This window comes from Bos grunniens, chromosome 24 (assembly GCF_055505025.1).
Source record: "Bos grunniens cultivar Pamir isolate PY7600 chromosome 24, Bosgru_T2T1.0, whole genome shotgun sequence".
Classification (NCBI taxonomy): domain Eukaryota; kingdom Metazoa; phylum Chordata; class Mammalia; order Artiodactyla; family Bovidae; genus Bos; species Bos grunniens.
Window position 1 is genome coordinate 43,908,232 of NC_141188.1, and position 20,967 is coordinate 43,929,198.

The window sequence follows — 20,967 nt, forward strand, 5'->3', positions numbered from 1 at the left end:
CACTAAACAAAGTGCATTTTCTTATTGTGATTTGTTGAAACAGGACATGGAAAGGGCGACATGGGACAAGTTGTGTATTTATTTAACAGAGAATGCTGCCTCCACAGGGAATGGCCTGAATCTCTCCCATTCCTTCCCACAATTCTTGTTCATTTTCAAATTGCAGGATCTAAGGTGAAAAAAAAAGCAGCAAAACAACAAAATGAATTTGAGCAAAGAAGTCCAAGCCTTGCAGTATAGAGAAAGTGACTGTGACTGACGCAGAGAAAATGCAGAGGTTGGAATGACAGCCAGTCAGAGATGAGGAGAGGCGACTCTGAGGGCTATTCAGTCACCCCTATATGAGTGCTCACCATGCACAAGTATTCATGACACACAGAAGAAAACCTACAGGTTCCATCACGCTCAGTCGTGACTGCGAAAACCGTGGACGCTGACTCCCCAGCCAAGCCCTCCACCTGGCCCACGTCGGAATGTTTGCTGCGATTGTCCAGATAACTTTGGTGCGAAAACAAGGACCGCCCCCACCACCCCCCCACCTTTGCCCAGGACTGTTTTTACATGAGTTCACCTCAGAATTACTCGCAGTGTCATCTTTGCAAGGGAACAGTCAACAGTGAGCTGACAAAATTAAAACTGGCTTTTTGTAAAGTCACCAGTGAGTAAATGTTTGTTTACAGCATTCAACACATTTCAGCTCACATTCAAGGACACCACAGAGCAAGTCAGGTCCACCTGCCTCGGTCCCGTCCTCCACAGCGCACATCCCACACCTTCCGTGCAGAAAACCCACAGGACACAAGCTGGCTGGGACTGGTGGCTTTATCACAGAGAGGAACCCAGGTGAGGACTCTGAACACTGACCCTTGCCTCCTGGCCTTCAAAATGTAAGGTGTTTGCTGTCTACAGAAATTCCCGAGGAAACACAAAACCTTTGGAAAGTCCCATACTTGGGATTAGCTAAGCCAAATTTTGTTTAGTCTGCCATTTTCCTTAGGGAGACCTGCCAGGATATGTTGGAACTGGGCTCTATTCCATTAAACAAACTGTGCTGAGTGGTATGCTATCTGTCTTTTGTAAGTTATGTGGATTAGCTTTAAAGCTTTATTGTGCCGGATCAACTTCACAAGAGGGGGCACTGAATTTTTTATGGTTTATAACCATGTGAACCATATACTCCAGTGTCTCATATCCTACTCTCACTCTGCCTTAACCTTCCCATCACGTCACGTCCTACTGTTTGTGACCCTATGGACTGTGGCCAGCCAGGCTCCTCTGTCCATGGGACTCTCCAGGCAAGAATACTGGAATGGGTAGCCATTTCCTTCTCCAAGGGATCTTCCCAACCTAGGGATTGAACCCTACTCTCCCACATTGCAGGCAGATTCTTTACCTTCAGAGCCACCACGGAAGCCCAACCTTCCCATAGGTAAGCTCATAACTATCAGAAAAGAGCCCTGAACTTTGTTTTGGAGAATTTGGACAGTTCTGTGCACAAACAGGTGGGAATCACTAACTTTTCCCGGGGCAGCCCTCCTCCCTGCCCCTTGTCTATGTCCTCCCCGTCTCCCATCTGCCCTGTCCACTTCTGGTCCCTACCCACCTGCTCCACGGGCTTCCTTGGCTATAACCTTTGAGGAGCTCTACCCAGTTGCGAGTGGGGTTGGAAGGAATCATATGATTTCTTGGGACCCCTGGGTTGAAAGAAGACATCACCCTAGAGAAACACAAGCCCGCAGAGGCGTGCTCCACACAGGAGCCGGATTTCAGGTCACAACACCTGCGTGAAGACCTGTGGAGTAATATCGTGTGGTCCCAGGACCAGGGAAACCTCCATGCCCTCCCGCAGAGCAGAGCACTAGCCAGCCCGGCAGAGGCTCCCACGCAGCTGAGGGACCCTGGGGCTGCTTCCGCTCATTACGAGTTTTTCCTAAGTTCATAAGTAACGGATGCTCAAGAGAGCAAAAATGAAGAATCTAAATCTCCTGGGTCAGAAATCAAGGACTGACTACATTACAGCACAGCTACACAGTCAAACACAATCAAAAGCTTTGCAGTCCATGAAAAATCACACTTTAAAGGAACATTTCATGACATGAAGAGATGCAGAAGTTGCACAGAGCAAGTTACAGAACATCCTGTGCACCATGCTGTGCAACAGTCAAGCATCATGGTTCAAAGTCTGCTTGTAAAAAGCACATTTATGCACAGGAAAAGCACTGGGAGAATACAGACCGAAAATGAACAGTATTTCTGGGAGTTAGGATTATTTTTTTAAGTGTTTTTCCTGATTCTTTTTTATACTTTCCCAAACAATCACCAAAAAGCATCCTAATGATAAACAAATCAATTCAATATTTCTATAAGTATTCTAAATATATTCTAAAAATAAAGCTAACCTTCACCAGAAAGCCTATTTGAAAGCTTACAAGAAGACAAAAACGACTTGGATTGTTTTGAGGACAGCCACATCCGAAGCTAGATACATGGACTGGAGTCTCTGTGGTTATGAAATTTGTGACAAACACCCACGCAGGATGACTTTTTCTTCCTGCTTGTTTGCAGTTTGTTTTCTGCCAGCTCAGTTGGTGGATAGCAATGTGTTGAAATTACGCCTTAAGAAAAAGCCAGCATTTAAAATACGTAAATTTCCAAGCTTTCAAAGGCTAGAAGGCAATGTCCTACTTTCACCAAGTTAATGGAGGAAGAAACTACAACAAGGCAGCTCACATGCAAACGTATGTGTACACACACACATGCATATGTGTATATATAAATGTATATATATTGCATTGCTTAGCACAAACTATACTCTGATAAACCACCCAACTTCTAATGACTCTGTAAGAGTATGGCAGTGAAGCTTTTAAACTTTTTAAAGGTATTATCTTCAAAGTGTCTATAATAACTTACAACCATAATTTTAAGTTTGAGGCAATCCCAATAAAAGATAAAGATGGTAAGTTATTACACTATTAGGACTGCTATTATCCACACACTTGGTTGGCAAGTCTGGTTTACCACCTGTTATAACTAGTGAGCTAATAATGGCTTTTACATTTTTAAGTGATTGGGAAAAATCAAAATAGTATTTCATGAAATGTGAAAATATTTTGAAATCCGAAGTTCAGTGTCCACAAAGTTTTGCTAGAACCTAGCCAAAACCTTAAAATCTTGTACAGGGCTGCTTTTGCACTAAAATGGCTTCTTGGAAGAATTGTCACAGAGACCATGGGCCTGCAAAATCTGAAATATTTACTAACTGATCCTTTACAGAAGAGGTGTTTTCAAGGTGGTTCAGAATAGTCTTTGTATTTCCTATTATCAGTCTCTAGATGGCAGAAAAGAGCCTTAAATTGGGGTATATGGAGTGACCACACCCCCATAGAAGGTATACAACTTAACATTTCCAATTAAATCATCCCTTCAAAGTCCAACAGTGCAAAACTTTTTGCTCTATGTGTTCAATAAAATAAAAAATTAAACTTCTAGTAGAACTGAAATATTCATTTAGTCTGGAACTAACGATCTTGCAACAGTAAAATCATTTTTCTCTATGTGTTCAATAAAGCAAAAATTATATGTCTAGAAGAAACTAAAAGACTCACTTAGCCTAGAACTAATGTCTGCGCTGAAATTTTGTATCTATCCACTTCTGCTTGAAATAAATATTATGTAAATCCACATCATTAAAGAGACTTCTCAGTGCCCCCCAGCTTTATTGAGGTACAATTGACATGTGAAATTGTAGTATATTTAAAGTGGACAGCATGATGATTTGATATAAGCATAGACTGTAAAATGATGCATAGCACCTCAATCAAGTTAATAATCACTTCACATAGCTACTCTTTTTCTTTTCTTGTGTGTGGTATGAAGGTTTAAGGTCTATTCTCAGCACATGTCAGTACAATGTTATTACAATGCATTGCTACTACTACAGTGCCCCTGTATACAGATCCTCAGAGTTACTAATCTCACACCTGAAAGTATGTACCTTTTTCCACCTCTGCCTACACTCCCCACCCTCCAGCACTTAGCAACTGTCTGTTTTTTTAGGTTTGACTTTCTGTTTAGATTCCACATAAGGGGTGAGATCATACAGTATTCATCTTTCTCTGACTTATTTCACTCAGCACAATGCCCTCCAGGTTTACCCAGGTTGTTGCAAACAGCAGGACTTCCTTCTTTTTCACGGCAAGTAACACTCCCCGTGTGCTGCGCTTAGCTGCTCAGTCGTGTCCAACTCTTTGCGACCCCATGGACTGTAGCCCGCCAGGCTCCTCTGTCCGTATAATTTCCCAGGCAAAAATGCTGGAGTGGGTTGCCATTTCCTTCCACAGAACATTCCTTATATATGCATACTATTTTTTCTTTTGTCATTCGTCCATCAACAAACACATAGGTGTTTCCATGTCTTGGCTCCTCTGTTTTTCATGTCCTTGAATCCTAAAGAATTCACCCCGTATCTTATAAACCAATGACATTTTCCCAGATAACCACATACAACCATGCACCTAAGAACTAACAGGAAGTCTGTACTATCAGCTAATAACCAGTGAATATTGAAATTTCCCCATTTAATTTCAAAAGGATTTGTCCTTAAACTGAGATGTGATCCAGAGTTGGGCTTCTCATCTGTCTGCAGGCTTCCTTGCTTCTCCTTTGAAGTAGGACGGTCTCTGCCCACACCCTCCACACACACTTCTTTTTCAGAATGCTGGTTTTTTAAGAGACCAGGTCGCTTCCCTTACATTCTACAGTCTGGATTTAATGACTGCTTCCCTGTGGAGTCAAGTAAACCACATTCCTGCCCCTTATTTTTCCTGGAAATTGGAGGTTAGGTCTAAAGCCTTAACAATACAATGTCTCGTTCCCCATACTGCATCCAGCCTAGAAGTCTGAAAGGTCAAGGGACCCCACTCTGGTAAAGTTTGTTTGGATCAACTGGTCAAGGTGCTGACTACCCCAGAAGGGGCTTTTCCATTTGCAATTAGCAAATGATCAGCAAGCTTATACTCTGTCATCCTTGCAAACAATCTTCATCCCACAAACTTCTTTAAGTCATGGTTTCAATTTGTGAATAGATTTAAGTATCTCATGAAGAATTGGTAAACAGTAGTTTTCTAATTCTAGCACTCCTTTCCCTGCATTAACTAATGACATCCTGTAAGGAGGAGTTTTCCCTCATTAACTGAGAACAGCCTAGAATTCCTTCCAAAAAGTCAAAATAAATGCTGGGTTCTTTACCTTGAATTCTCATTTTCATATAAGACTTTGGGATAATAGTCAACTTCAACTGAAGCACATAAAATCTCTCTCTCTCTCTCTCACCTTTCTCTCTCTCTTGCTCATCCACACACACACACACACACACACACACACACACACACACATACACACACACCATGGACTCATGCGTTTTTACTTTTACATTTTTATGGTCACTCAGTTCTTTTTGACCCTCAATTTGTTCTCTGTTTGCCCTCAGGAGCTCCCTCCCACAGATGCTCTGACATGTTCTTCTTATTCTTTGCTGTAAAACATTCTCCCTGGTCTCCTTCCTCAACCGAGACCATGTATCTGCTCTTTGCTGCAAACAGCAGCTTCCCTCCACTTCACCCCAGCAGGACCCCCACCTGAAGCAACACCTCTTCCCTCCAGACTGTGGCCAATACAATCAAGGCAGAGACTGTGTCCCCATCCCCACCAAAGCCCGGCTGACCCACCAGTGGGCATCAGAAGAAACTTATCAGATGCTCAGGGCCCAGCAGGATCCTCCCAAGGGCTCGAGGATTATCTTACGGAATCATCAAATTGTCCAGCAATGCCTCTTACCTGGCATAGTAGTCGTTGGGGGGAACGGCTTCCTGGAAGAACTGGAACTGGTACAGATAGAGTCCGATCAGGTGTCCCGCGGTGAAGATGGCCAGCAGGACGCAGAGACAGCTGAACAGCAAGGGGTCGAAGGTCCGGCACCAGGACCACCAAGTGCACAGGCCCAGAAACACGAAGAAGTACACGGACGAGGTCAGAGAGGGCAGCATCATCCCTGCGGGGGCAGGGGTGCACGTGTGAGAAACGTGGAGAGGAGGAAACCCTGCACAGCTCAGCCTCCGTCACTGTTGGGGATGATGAGGAATGCCTCCTATGCTTGTAGTGAAATTCATCACACTCTCTTGATGATATCAGAATTAGTGCTATTTGTATTGTGGAAAAAAGTCACATGTAAAGTGAAATTTGTAAACGTGGGGAAATATCAGATGAGGAGAAATCCTACCCGTGGCACTTGAGCCCCAACAACAAACATTCACTTCTCCAACCAGTAGAATTTAGCATGTTTACTTGCCTGTTTCCATCTCTCTATTTCTCCCCGAGTTTTTCAGGAATACTGTATGTCCATTCTAACTGTCCTCGATAAAATTTTAAAATAATGATTTACTTTTGCTTGTCTGTTGACAAGGGTTCATGATAATATTGCATTCAGTGGCAGATAAAACCTCACTAAATCTTTGTCCTGCCCAACAAAATGTGATTTGCTCTATCACTAAAAGTGGAAATGTCAAATGAAATCATTCCTTCATAGGCATTTAAAAACTTGGCAGGGAGCATTTTGAAACAACTTCTCATTAAAGTCCTGAGTTACATTTCTTGAGAAATACTCTTCACTTTTCTAACTTTTAACTCTCCTATGGAAAAACAGTTGCTTCATCTCATGAAACTTCACAGAAGCAGGATGGAATAAAGTTTGCAGCAGCTCTGGGGCAATGGGGATGGGGCAAAGATGGAGATAAGGTTTTTATGGAAGGAGCAGCCTGCAGCCAACAGGGAGAGGAAGTGGGCGTGTGTGCTGCGAGATTACCATCTAACTGGGGAAGAAAAACATTCTATCCAGAAGAGTTAAATTAAGAGATCTAATGACTCAATGTAAACAGACAAGCTCCCGAAAGCCCATGTGTAGCTCTGGATGGGGACAGAAAAGGGGCCCTTGTCACAGATCACCACCCACAGGCTCTGAGAGAGGTGAACAGTGGTCCTGTTTGTCACGTAGAAAACAACGCCACCTAACTGCTAAGGGAAAAGACTGCTTTACAGAGGTTAACAGAAACCATCTAATACATAAAACCTACAACTGAACGGGAAAAGCTACGTGTGCGCGTGTGTGCGTGGTTTGTACACATGGCCAGTTTCACAAAAGCTACAGTTACGATTCTGTTGCGGCGGAATAGAATAGTTTCCTTCTTTCATCATTCGCCAGCTGGCTCCCTGTGCGCCCCAGGACTTGGAGGTTCTCACCTGATGAACCCAGTAAAATCGTCACAACAACCTTCCCCGCAGTGGTTATCATGTTGCCAATAAACTCCTTCAGCTTGGAGGCCACAGAGGCCAGCCTGCGGAAGAGTTTTAATTTCGCGCTTTCCTCCAAATCGCCTTCAGCACCGTCTCCTTCATCTAAGTCCTCTTCATAGATCAGGGCCTCTTCGGAGTCTATTTTTTCTCCTCCAGCCTAAATAAATGAAAAACAGAAAACACTGCAGTCTCTGCCTATCCACCCAGAATATTATATGGTTTCTAATTTACCAGTAGGTCAGTGAGGTGAATTTGAGAAATGAGGAAAAAATGCAGACTACCACTCAACCACATAAGCCCCCTCAGGTCTCTGGTGGTCCCTGTGTGAAGCCCAAGGAACTTTGATCTTTCTTCAAGGCATAAACAGGAAGCATCGCTAATCATAGGGTCCCTAACGGCAGGTCATCTCACCTACATGAGCTCATTTTATTTTACACACAGAAGCCAAGACTGTCTGAAACACCTATTCATAACTTAGCTTTCAGCAATCTGGGTTTGGTTCCCCAGATTTACTTAGTGTGCCACTAAGGTGATGGGAAGTTTGATGAATGGGCTTAAACGGAAAGGATGGGCCAGATCAGCGCTGAGGAAATCCCTTTTCTTTCTGGAGTTTATCTTTGTTCACTATTTTAGTATTTCCTGCCCGTGGGAGGACGAGTGGTCCCAGCTACTTGGCTAAATAAACAGTCGCTTCCTATCTCATCCTTTTAGAGAATTGTGCACGGGTCCAATCCCAGGCCATGTGGGACCTCAGGACCGTCACTAGATATTCAGAAGGAAACACATGAACAGCACATACACACTTACATGGATTATTTTAAACTGTGTATACCATGGGCTTTTTTGTTCATTTTTAAAGAATACATAAGATTTTTTTTGGATAATTACAATCTTTCCCTGGAAGGGTTAGGATTTTTTTTTAAAGGAATTATAAATATAAACCATTCCCTTAAGACAAAAGGTGCCTGTCTCAAATGCAGGACAGGCTTCATCTTGAAAAGACAGCAGCTTCTGCAGAGTCAGACAACTCTGAGGCCCAGATCAGACATTGAGTCCAAGCAGTGCCCGTTTGCTTCATTTTCCCATTTTAAAATTTCTTTTTAAAAATTTTTATTGAATGAAAGATCCTTTTAACTCTATGGTGCTTTACAGTTTCAAAGATTTCACACATATGCTTTCATCTAATTCCATAATAAGTCTTTTTTCCCCTGCTGCTGCTAAGTCGCTTCAGTCGTGTCAGACTCTGTGCGACCCCATGGATGGCAGCCCATCAGGCTCCCCCGTCCCTGGGATTCTCCAGGCAAGAACACTGGAGTGGGGTGCCATCGCCTTCTCTACCCCACTACTAACTACTAGTTTGTTCTCTACATGTGTATGTCTGCTTCTTTTTGTTTCATTCACTAGCTTGTTGTATTTTTTATAGTTCACATATAAGTGATATCAAACAGTACTTATCTTTCTCTGACTTATTTCACTCAGCATAATGCCCTTCAAGTTCATCCATGTTGCTGCAAATGGTATTATTTCATTTTGTGGCTGAGTAATACTCCATTGTGTGTGTGTGTGTATATATATATATATGTATATATATATCAATCACATCTTCTCTATCCATTCTTCTGTAGATGATCGTTTAGGTTGCTTCTGTGTCTTGGTTGTCATAAACAGTGCTTCTGTGAACACTGTGGTACCTATTTCTTTTCCAATTAGGGTCTTTGTTTTTTTTCAGATATATATATTTATATATACATGTATATTTTTTTCTTGATATGCTTAATTCAGAATTACATAATATTCACTGCTGGTGTCTGAGCGTCCATCTCACTGGAGGAAGATGGGCACAGGAGGCTGGTGCACAGCTCAGTAAGTGCTGAGTGACCTGAGGGCTTAGACCTGCTGTTTGCCTAGGTAGGTACAGGCCACTTGGGATTTACATTGGCTGTTAATGAAGCCAAGGCTACAGGATGCACTCCCACCCCTGTGCGCACACACACACACACACACACACACACGAGGATGTAATCCTAGGCTATTCAAGTCCATATACCCAAATTGGGTTTTGCATTATACTGTATTTCATCATAGCACATTTGTACTTTTTCCAGAAGGAAGAAGAATGTCTCAGGCTTATGCGTGAGGATTTTTCAATCTGCTCAGAGCCCAGTGTGCATCAATGTCACTAGTAAGAGACAGAAGAGTACACATACTAGTAAGAGACACAAATAAGTCAGCAACTAAACATCTCACAGCGACACTTGCTATTCCAAGAATTAAAACAGAGTGATGTGATTGAGGGAGTCAGGGCGGCTATTTTAGATTCTGAGTTCAGGGAGAGCCTCTCTGAGGAAGTGACATTTAAGCTGAGCTCTGAATGTCACAGAGCCACCAGCCATGGGGAAATTCTAACCAGAGCCTTCCAGACAGCAGGAAGGGCTGGCCAAGCCTCCATAGCACATCCCCAGACCCACTTTCTCTTCCACCTGCTCTTCCTCCTCACTGTCAGCTGATGCCCCTGCATCCTACGTCGTAGAGACATGGGGGCTGAGCTCCAGTCAGTGCCAACACCAGCAGCCCCACCTGTGCACAGGTGCTCGGCCCCCACCTGGGATGATGGGAGAGCTACAGAGCTGCGGTACCAGGAGGAAAGCCCACCCCCACATCCCTGTATCACCCACAGAGGGAGTTTCAAAGCAAAATTCTCTGAGAGGTGGCTGGACTCAGAGCAGGACTTGCCTGATGCTTCACTTCTCTTGAACCCAAGCTAAGAGCACTCTGATCACCAACCACTCAACCCAGTAAGGGGGACAATGGGATCTCTTTCCCAGAGCAACTCCAGCAGCTGCAGTAGGGGAAGAGCAAGGGGGTCCTGCAGCCAGGAGGCTGTGCTGGTGGAAGAGGGGGTGGGGAGTGGAGCTGAAGAGGGTTCACGTCTTGGGCGAGCATCTCATAAGTCCAGTCAGCAGACCCCAGTTGGTAAATTTCACATGGTAGGGGGAGGGATGAAGGAGAATCAGAGGGAGTTCTTGTCTTTGTGGATGAGACCAGGATGACCAGTCACGGAGCAAGTTGGGAAGCCAGTTCTAAGGTGGAGGTATCACAGGGGCAGCTAGTGAGGAACCTGGAGTGTGGACAGAGGTGAGAATTGGAGAGGTCTACCTGAGGGTCACTGTCAAAGTGGGTTCTGATGAGGTGACCTGGAGAGAACATAAAGCTGCCTACCTGTTGGAGTTGCCACACCTGGGACCAGTCTCTCCCTCCAACTTTATCCTCATCTCTTGGCCCAGAAACATCACACACAGGGAACCATGCAGAGAACCTGGAATCCACAGGCTCTCTGCCTTGGTATGTGCTGTCCCCACACCGGGAAAGCCCCTCCCCAGCATCCAAGGTCCCAGCTCCCAGGCCAGCTTTCTTTCAACTTCTCCATCTCCCAAAGCTGAGTTGCTGTGGGGACTGATCCAGGGATGCTGTTGCTATGACACCCACATCACCACACACATGGGCATTTGTTGCTTAATACTACTTGTACAGCAGGTGGGCAACGTCCTAAAAATGCCTCTAGAGGAAGAAAATTAGTCCAAAACTTTCAGTCTCTACTTGACCAAGGAGACAAAGAGAGGGAACACAGCTAGGGTTGCCTGGGTCACAGTCAGAAACACACTCCTAACTTTCACAATAAATGACTTATTGCTCAATTACGGAATCGCTACGGATGTAGATTAAATCAGATAGAAATCTCCAGTCAAGAACCTTCTCGAGTTTAGATGAATGCATTTCCCCAACCTCTCCTGGGCGGGACAGGGACCCTGTGATTTTTATAAACAGACCAGTGTACTTAAGTTTTTTCAGCATTTTTGTACCAGAATCCCTGGGGCTTTCAGTTGAAAACACTTTCTAAACCTGCCAAACTGAGAGGGAGCCAAAAGTGAGCCCCACCATCCCAGCTGGGGCCAGAAGTGCCATTAGTCACGTCAGGCTGGTCTTCTCCCCGAAATGATCCATCTGGAGCAGCATAAACACCAACGCCCTGGAAGCCCCTCAGCTCACTCACCAGCAAGCAGGCTGGGCTGCTGGAGCTGAAATCTGTCCCCACATTGGAACTCAACTGGATCCTGGCCTTGGAGCTAAGAAGGAGTGCATGCTAAGTCGCTTTAGTCCTGTCTGACTCTTTGCGACCCCATGGGGTATAGCCCACCAGACTCCTTTGTCCATGGGATTTTCCAGGCAAGAATACTGGAGTGGGTTGCCACGCTCTCCTCCAGGGGATCTTCATGACCCAAGGATTGCACTCCCGTTTCCTACCATCTCCTGCATTGGCAGGTAGGTTCTTTACCATTAGCACCACCTGGGAAGGGATTCCTTCGTGGTTCATCTGGTAAAGAATCCACCTGCAATGCAGGAGACCTGGGTTCCATCCCTGGGTTGGGGAAGATCTCCTAGAGAAGGGAATGGCAACCCACTCCAGTATTCTTGCCTGGAGAAGCATGTTTAAACTTTGTCTTTCAGTTTCTTCCTAAGAAGGAGTAGCTGTAAATAAAGATTTATTTTTCTAGTTCCTGAGCTATCTTAGAAATGAAAGATAAAGAAAACCTTTATAGTTTAAAAAGCCTAATAAAACATTACATATCAGCATTGTCCAGGTTGAAGTCTATACCTTATGTAAAGAACTGTAAGTGCTTTGACTCATCTTCTTTAAAAGTCCCTGACTTCAAAATGTGCCAGATGTACATCAGGCAGCATCTCATGTCACGTGAGGACACTCCAAGTGCCTCGGAGTCAACTGGGTGCGAGGTCATGGTTCCCTAAGCCTGGACCCAAGCCTCCATGCCTCATCCCATCACCGCGTCCAGCCCTGCAGCCTCGTCCCCAGCAGTCAAGCATTAGCAGTTAGTCCCACTAAGTTTTGGACCAGGAAGACACCACCAATTACTTCTAGTAGAACCCAGACATTCATTTTCCCTTATCCCCAAGCACTAAATGAGTCTACCTGTCTTGGACTAAATCCAAGGCTCACCTGGGGCTCTTTAAGAGGCCAGATTACCAGGCTCCACCTCACAGTTCCTGAATCAGGAATTCAAGGAGCAAGTCCCAGGAACTTGTCTGATTAAAGGACTGCATGAGATGATGTGGAAGCAGCCAGATTAGAATCCACACTCTTCCTGATACCTGTGACCATGGACAAACTCATCCTACATAGAAGCCTTGTGTTTGAGTTGGATGCGAGGCAGACTCCCTTGACTGGAAAACACTGAGGTGATTTATCTAATGGAATTTTTTTCTGATTTCAGACAAACTTTAGATGTTAGCCCAGCACTCCTCAGACCGTGGACTCCATCCTCCTCTTCCTTGTGTCTTAAACCATGCTTGAAAAGATGCTTTGATGGGAGAGCATCAGGGGCACAGATAATGAGCCAGCAGATCCAGAAGCAAAGGGAGCACTTTCCTAAAATGTTGCAAGTTATTTACTCATTGTTTATTATTGAAAGTTAACAATTTATCTTCATGGAGTGGAGTCATCGCAACAGAAGAGTCCATGGAAGGAAGAGGCAAGTGCTGTGACTCATCACCATTGTCCACCATCCTCCACAGTGTCCCCATGGACACAGTGCCCAGAGAGCTCCGGAGCCATGCTGGCAGGGGTCACGTGCATCATGTAAGCCTATCGTGACAACATGGTGCAGACGAAGCCAAGATTTTTTTCTGTTACTAAGCTTGTTTTAGGAAGATTACTTTTCCAAATGTATAAGCACAAGTTAAATTGTTCCCTGTTCCATTTGGAAGCATGTACGCTTTCAACCACCTCCTATAGAGCAATACAAGTTCAATAAAGGAGGTTAAGACAGGCCAAGTTAGCAGGTAGCAACCCACTAGGCTATCCAGGACCACAGGCCTGGGGAGCTTTAATAAAACAATCCTGGTACCACCAAACATTCGCCTGCCTCCCAGAATTCTGACTGAACATATCTGGGATGCAGTCTGCACCTGGACCTTTACAAACTCCCAGGTCAAGGTCAGTTTAAGGTGGTGGGGAAGGAAGAGCCTGAACCCACCTCCTCCCATGGACATGACAAATATGTTCATGGGAGGACATAACTACAAATATGCAGTTACACATGGGTTGATTTTCCCCGGAAAGGACCTGAGAACTAGCTGAATATCTGGTCCACAGCAGAGGACAGGAAGGGCCACACCTACGCAGGCAGGGAAGGCACAAGGTTGAACTTACCCCAAGAGAGGTGAAATGCCCAGAGTGTGACACCTGCTGAGACTGTGTGTAAGGGACAGTCATTTGCAAATCCAAAGAGGTGTACTGCAGGGTGGGGGAAGGAAGACACTGCCCAGACACTGAGGCACCACTGTGCTCCCACCTAAGTCAAGTCATTCTCCCCCTGTCTCCCCAAAGCAAGGGAGCAAGTCCAGCCCCCACACCCTCTGGCTGAGCCCAGCAGGAGCATACACAGTGCATATGGAGACATGCCCTGGTGGCCAGTAGGACTGGAGACCCTGAGCCCCACAGGACAGTAACAACCGGAGAGAGCACTCTTATCAAGCCACCACCTCCAGGCACCACAGGCCAGCAGACAAACACAGCCCCAAGCTTCTTGTGAAAAAGATCCATCTGTGGAACCTAGAGCCTCAGGTTTCCCTCACACCTGGAGGTGAAGGAGGGGCCCCCGGGAAAGTGAGCCATGAGATATCATCCTCGAACCCCCGTGGCCTTGGTGCTGCTCAGCCAGACTCCAGAAGGAGCTTGTGTAACCCTCAAGAGTTCCAATTTCTGCAATTGTTGCCCAGAGGACACCTCCAGACTCTACATCTGTAGAGCAGCTGGGATTATAATCGTAGCTCTGGGACTGTATGTGTCTCCATGCTTTAGAAGCTGCTGCTGTTTGAAGCCCTGGCTTCAACCTGAGTGCTGAAGGAGAATCTCTACCCCATCAAGCACTGACAGGTCTCAACATGCCCTCAACAATAGGGCTGCTTCAGGAATAAATTAGGTATATCAGTTCAGTTCAGTCGCTCAGTCGTGTCCGACTCTTTGCAACCCCATGAATCGCAGCACGCCAGGCCTCCCTGTCCATCACCAACTCCCGGACTTCACTCAGACTCATGTCCATCGAGTTGGTGATGCCATCCAGCCATCTCATCCTCTGTCATCCCCTTCTCCTCCTGCCCCCAATCCTTCCCAGCATCAGAGTCTTTTCCAATCAGTCAACTCGTTGCATGAGGTGGCCAAAGTATTGGAGTTTCAGCTTCAGCATCAGTCCTTCCAATGAACACCCAGAGCTGATCTCCTTTAGGATGGGCTGGTTGGATCTCCTTGCAGTCCAAGGGATTCTCAAAAGTCTTCTCCAGCACCACAGTTCAAAAGCATCAACTCTTCGGGGCTCAGCTTTCTTCACAGTCCAACTCTCACATCCATACACGACCACTGGAAAAACCATAGCCTTGACTAGACGGACCTTTGTTGGCAAAGTAATGTCTCTGCTTTTCAATATGCTATCTAGGTTGGTCATAACTTTCCTTCCAAGGAGTAAGTGTCTTTTAATTTCATGGCTGCAGTCACCATCTGCAGTGATTTTGGAGCCCCCCAAAATAAAGTCTGACACTGTTTCCACTGTTTCCCCATCTATTTCCCAGGAAGTGATGGGACCAGATGCCATGATCTTCATTATGTGAATGTTGAGCTTTAAGCTTTAACTTTTTCACTCTCGTCTTTCACTTTCATCAAGAGGCTTTTTAGTTCCTCTTCACTTTCTGCCATAAGGGTGGTGTCATCTGCATATCTGAGGTTATTGCCATTTCTCCCAGCAATCTTGATTCCAGCTTGTGCTTCTTCCAGCCCAGTGTTTCTCATGATGTACTCTGCATATAAGTTAAATAAGCAGGGTGACAATATACAGCCTTGAGGTATTCCTTTTCCTATTTGGAACCAGTCTGTTGTTCCATATCTAGTTCTAACTGTTGCTTCCTGACCTGCATATAGGTTTCTCAAGACTGACACCAAAATATTCTTTATATCATTCATATTGGATTTGTTAAACCATATAGAAGAGGCCACTTGCAGCAGACTAAGTCAAGACTAAAATTCCTATTTGAATAAACATTTATCATAAATTTGGTTTCATATTAAACTACTCTTTGTTTCAAAAAAATAATAAAGCCTGAAATCTCATTAAATAGCTAGAAAGAGCTAGAAGTACATAAATATGCAGATACTATCAACTTTGTGAAATTACTGATGTCATTGGTGTTTTATTGCACAGATAACCTTTCTACACAATTTAACTCTCATAACACAACTCATGTTTTTTAAAGATGTAAGAATCTGAATCTTTCAGTTATGATTTGTCAATCTGCTTCTGAATTAAAAGGAACAAATAAACAAGACCACAAGTATGTCAGTTGGCAAAGAATCTTTCATGGCACTTAGGGAGTTGGTTCTTGACCGAGGTTTGCTTTCTGTAAAATTCAAAAACAGGACAAAGCCTCCTCCCCAACTCCATGCCCACTGGGTTTTTTTCGGGAGAATCCTTGGATTTGTGATGCCCTTTAAAACAGTGAACTTAAGCCTCATTATCAAGTCCATGGAGATTTGGGAAGAGTCCTGAGCATTCTCCAGGGATTACTTACTACTCTGAAACAAAGCTGGATTTGAGAAGCAATTCTCCCAGGCACCAGAGGGTTGATTAATCTGCCATTTCTCCACTGAGATAAATGAGAGAAGAAGCAACGCCAGCAAACACTGTCCTCTCAAAGGATCCTCAAAAAGCAAGCAATCTAGAACACAATCGCCAAGATTTACGAGTCGCAGGAAGTATGCTAGGGACTTCAAAATAAAATAAATTCTACTGCTTATTTTGGCTGTGTATTTATATTCTTTTCAGACTCCAGACAGATGGTTCCCCAGTAAGAAAAATTTCCTCCTGGATTCATCTCTGGACAGTCACTCTAGCCGGCTCCCCTGGGCCACCTGGGGCTGGAATGTACTGAGACTATGGAAACTAATATCTAAATTAGGTGCAAACAAATTTAACCTAGAGGGAACTCAACTTTATAGTAATGATATTTAGCATTTTCAGTATTAAGGGTTTTTCTGGTGAGTGAGACAGTGAAGAATCTGCCTGCAATGCAGGAGACCTGGGTTCAATATCTGGGTTGGGAAGATCCCCTGGAGGAAGGCATGGCAACCCACTCCAGTATTCCTGCCTGGAGAATTCCATGGACAGAGGAGCCTGGCAGGCTACAGTACATGGAGTCACAAAGAGTTGGATATGACTGAGTGACTAACGCTTTCACACTTTCATTTTCCAAGCTCCCCAAAAATAATGCTCAGAGAATCTACCTCTTTTTATCATTAAATAATGTAATCAATTAGGGTTAGAACTGCAGATGATGATTGCAGCCATGAAATTAAAAGATGCTTACTCCTTGGAAGGAAAATTATGACCAACCTAGAAAGCATATTAAAAAGGAGAGATTACTTTGCCAACACAGGTCCGTCTAGTCGAGGCTATGGTTTTCCCAGTGGTCATGTATGGATGTGAGAGTTGGACTGTGAAGAAAGCTGAGCGCCGAAGAATTGATGCTTTTGAACTGTGGTGTTGGAGAAGACTCTTGAGAGTCCCTTGGACAGCAAGGAGATCCAATCAGTCCCTCCTAAAGAAGATCAGTCCTGGGTGTTCACTGGAAGGACTGATGCTGAAGCTGAAACTCCAATACTTTGGCCACCTCATGCGAAGAGTTGACTCACTGGAAAAGACCCTGATGCTGGGAGGGATTGCCAGCAGGATTGGGGGCAGGAGGAAAAGGGGATGACAGAGGATGAGATGGCTGGATGGCATCACTGACTCGATGGACATGAGTTTGGGTGAACTCCGGGAGTTGGTGATGGACAGGGAGGCCTGGCGTGCTGTGATTCATGGGGTCGCAAAGAGTAGGACACAACTGAGCGACTGAACTGAACTGAATGTAATCAATAATATATAGGGTGCAGATATTTAAACAAATTTCAAATGGGAGAGAGGTATCATGAGCCCATCCTGGAGAACAGAGGGGAATCAGGAAGGAAACATGATTTTACTATCGGTCAGTGACATCGTGTCTCTTCTTCACCAGATGGGTGACCTTGACCTAACATCCCTTATCTTCAGTTGTCAGTGCAGGTTTTCCTAGTTTTATGGCAAAACAGTGTTTGAACTGGAGACAGAAGTTCTTTCTGTAGGAAGCTTTGTAATTCAGTCATGGTTGTCTGTTACCAATGGCAAGGAAGGAAGTCCTTTACTGAGTGAGTTGGCCTCAAACACACCCTCCAACTTATCTTTCTCTCATTTTAAGAGGCTTTAAATTTTACATTTTTGTGATTGTTCTACTTCCTTTCAAACTGGAGAAGAGCAAAGGGAGGCAAGCACATGGCCCTTTATTTAGTCTTCAGGACAATCTCCACTTTGCGGAAGAAGAAAGAGGATAAACAATTTTCCCAGCATCACACAGCTTCCAAGTCTGACTTCAGAGTCCACTCAGCTCACAGTAACTATCCCTTACCCTCCATCTACAATATGAGGAGAACTGAGAACAAATCTTGCCTTATCAAAAATAATAATGAAAAGTCCTAAGTCCGGAGAGCTTGAGTTAATGGATTTATTTTCACTGAATCTGGAAAAAACAGGGTGATTGTTTAAACCAGATAGTGTTTCAAAACTGTAAATACTATAAAAGAAATTTCAAATGTAAAAGCAGAGGTTAAAATTTTAAATTCTGTCTTAACCAGAAGAAAAAGCACCTTCATAGTTCTATTTCTAGGACACTGACAAACGTTGTACAGTTTGTGAACTTGAATGCAAGAGATAGGTAGTTAGGACCTTGCTGTAATGATTTTTAACACCATGTACCCTTTTTAACATTTACCTTAAAAACAGCAGAATATGCATATGCCACAGAATTGTATATTTTTTACTCACAAGGATTTTAGGCAATATCATCATTTCTAATCTGCAGAGGTTTATGGAATCATATTCATTCTTTCTTCATTGTTGTATTCTAATAAATATCAAAGGAAAATGCTGTTCATTTGTGAAGCACACACATTATTTGCCATAATTGAAAACTTTCTTTCTTTGATGTCATCATGGTTACCAATCTCAATATAAGTAATTTCAACTAACTTCAGTTTTATAGGTTTAATTTCTTGCCAAAGCTTATGAATGAAACATTCAGTACTTACAATTGTCTTGGGTCAAATGTCCAAATACAGTCTTTTAAGGAATTTTTTTCCCTGTAAATTTTATCTTTCAATTACCAGATCAATTACTTTTTAAGTCACTGTTACCTAGACTCATATGACAAAGTGCAGTTATTAGAACAAACAGGTAAGTGACAGAGCGACTCCCGCTTCTATTTGCCACAGAGTGAAATCTGACATGTCCCCTGATCCAGCTAAAAATTCACAAACGTTTTACTCATTCTTACACTCTTCCAAATGCATCTATTTTTTTCTCCGGAGTACTTTAAAAATACCTCGATGGAAGCTTGCAGATTTAACCACTGACTCAGGGTGGCACAGTGCACAGACTGGAAGCTTCTTTAAAGGTAGAATTAATTTTTTTTTTTTTCCTCTGACAACTGCCAGGTGTTTCTTCTCTAAGAATGTTGCAGTAACTAAGTATCTAGGGCATGGGCCAAGACACAAACCTGAAAGGTTTCCAGTGTGAGTTAAGGGCGGATGGTAATGAAGAGACACCAGGTCAGGCCCAGGCCCTTAGGGTTAATGCATCTCACAGGGCAGCCCTCACGTCCCCGGACTTGTTTCCACGTGGCCGAGTGCGGGTGAGAATGCACATGCGTGAGGACCACACGAGGTGTACAAAGCAACCACCCAGCACAGGAGGGCACGAAGCTCTGTGCATATCTCACTTTTCATGTCACAACCTACAAGGCCCCAGAAATCAAACCAGGAAGAGGCCCAGACTCAGACTTACCGATTCTTCGTTCTCAAATTCCGGGTTACACTGCGCGGCCTCTTCGGCCACTGGCTTCTGAACAATGTTCCTACAGACCAGCCAGATGGTCAGGCTGGCGATGAACATGCCCACGTCAGGCACAAACACTCGGATCCCATTGCCAGCGTCGGCTCCCTTTAAGCTATGGAGGGAAAAACAGGGAGGAGGAAATTCAGTTGTTTTGATGTTGCAATGGTTAAACCATCACAGAGTATGTTTGAATCTTCTTAAGACTTAAAGAATGCTCAGTTTCTGCCTGGAAGGTATCAGAAAGCTTTTCTCTGACTCCAGCCTTACATAATCTACTAAGACTCAGGAAGCTTTCAGGGAGTTTCAGAAATAGCATGAAGAACCCAAAACCAACTCTCACTCCTAAAACGTACTGATGAACTAAACTGTTATTAAATAAGCCATGTGTCCAGGACAGAGACAGGTGTTTGCAACCTGGTAGGAGCTGTTAAAGACTAGATGTACATGAGCAGCCCTGGAAGTAAATCCAAGTTTAGAGGGAAAACAGAGGCAACATTCAAGCCATCCTTGAACAGGAGCCCTTCATTACTTTGAATGCTGAGTCGATTTTGTTTTCCATCCTGTTCCAAGAAAAGGCAGGTCGTTAACAGAGAGCTCAGAAGATTTGGTCCCAGTGTCAGCAGGATCTGGTGGCTGTGTTTCATTGGGACCTTCCCCTTGTCCTGTGCTCCCCTCTGTCTCGAAGAGATAACACTGTTCATCTTTATTGCACAGGACTCAAATGAGAGTGACCCAATGTGTATCAGAGCTAAAACTTGTTTAGGGAAAAGCAGCAGAAGATAGGAAGTTATCTCATGTGAAGATACGTATTTTTCAAATACACTTTATGTGATGAAATATATAGTCGTCATTTACATTGGATATATGATGTATTTGGGTAAAAACATAATAAATAGCAAGACCTCTACCACCTAGAAATAATCATGTTGACATTTTAGTGAATTAAAAAATCATATGATATTGCTTCTATGTGGAATCTAAAAAAATGACATGAACTATTTACAGAAGAGAAATAGACTCATAGACAAAGAAAACAAACTTCTGGTTACCAAAGGAGGAAGGTGAGGGGGAAGGGGTAAATTAGGAATTTGGGATGAACATATACACAGCACTGTATATAACAATAAGACCTACTGTATAGCACAGGGAACTCTACTCAATGGTTTGGAAACCATAAGAAACTACTATCCATGCAATCTTAGAGTTAACAAAACTAGGCTCATACTTTATCTATTGTTTTTGAAAATAATTTGTTCATTTAATACATCACTCACGTCTTCACAACTCACTGAAGATTTTGAAACCTTTACCACACTCACAGTCAGATAGTAGTTACTTAACTAGTCCACTACAGTTGCACATTTAGAATATTACCAATTATTTGGTACCATAATATGAATGTAAGTCAAGTCTTAAGTGAAGAGTCTCCTAATCCAGGATCTCCTACGAAAAATTCCTCAGACCAGTCTGACTGGCTTTTTATAAAATGGTCTGGAAAAGGACCTCCCCATTAGAAGCCTGGGTTTTATACACAACTCTAAGTGAGAAATAGATTTAAGGGCCTAGATCTGATAGATAGAGTGCCTGA

The 20,967-nt window shown here is 43.8% G+C and overlaps 1 protein-coding gene across 6 annotated transcripts in view; it reads right to left on the reverse strand.

Moving 5' to 3' along the window:
- The window catches only part of PIEZO2 (piezo type mechanosensitive ion channel component 2), a 252,980-nt gene that overhangs the window by 95,759 nt on the left and 136,254 nt on the right, over positions 1–20,967 (reverse strand). For all 6 annotated transcript variants that reach the window (XR_015153974.1, XR_015153975.1, XM_086373218.1 and 3 more), the window contains exons 5-7: positions 19,329–19,491; positions 7,297–7,507; positions 5,839–6,052 (exon numbers count right to left, since the gene is read on the reverse strand). Coding sequence is in view for 4 of the 6 variants with exons in the window: in XM_086373218.1 (XP_086229344.1) it covers positions 5,839–6,052; positions 7,297–7,507; positions 19,329–19,491 (588 nt within the window). In the remaining 2 variants the exon portion in view is untranslated. The remainder of the gene's footprint in view (positions 1–5,838; positions 6,053–7,296; positions 7,508–19,328; positions 19,492–20,967) is intronic.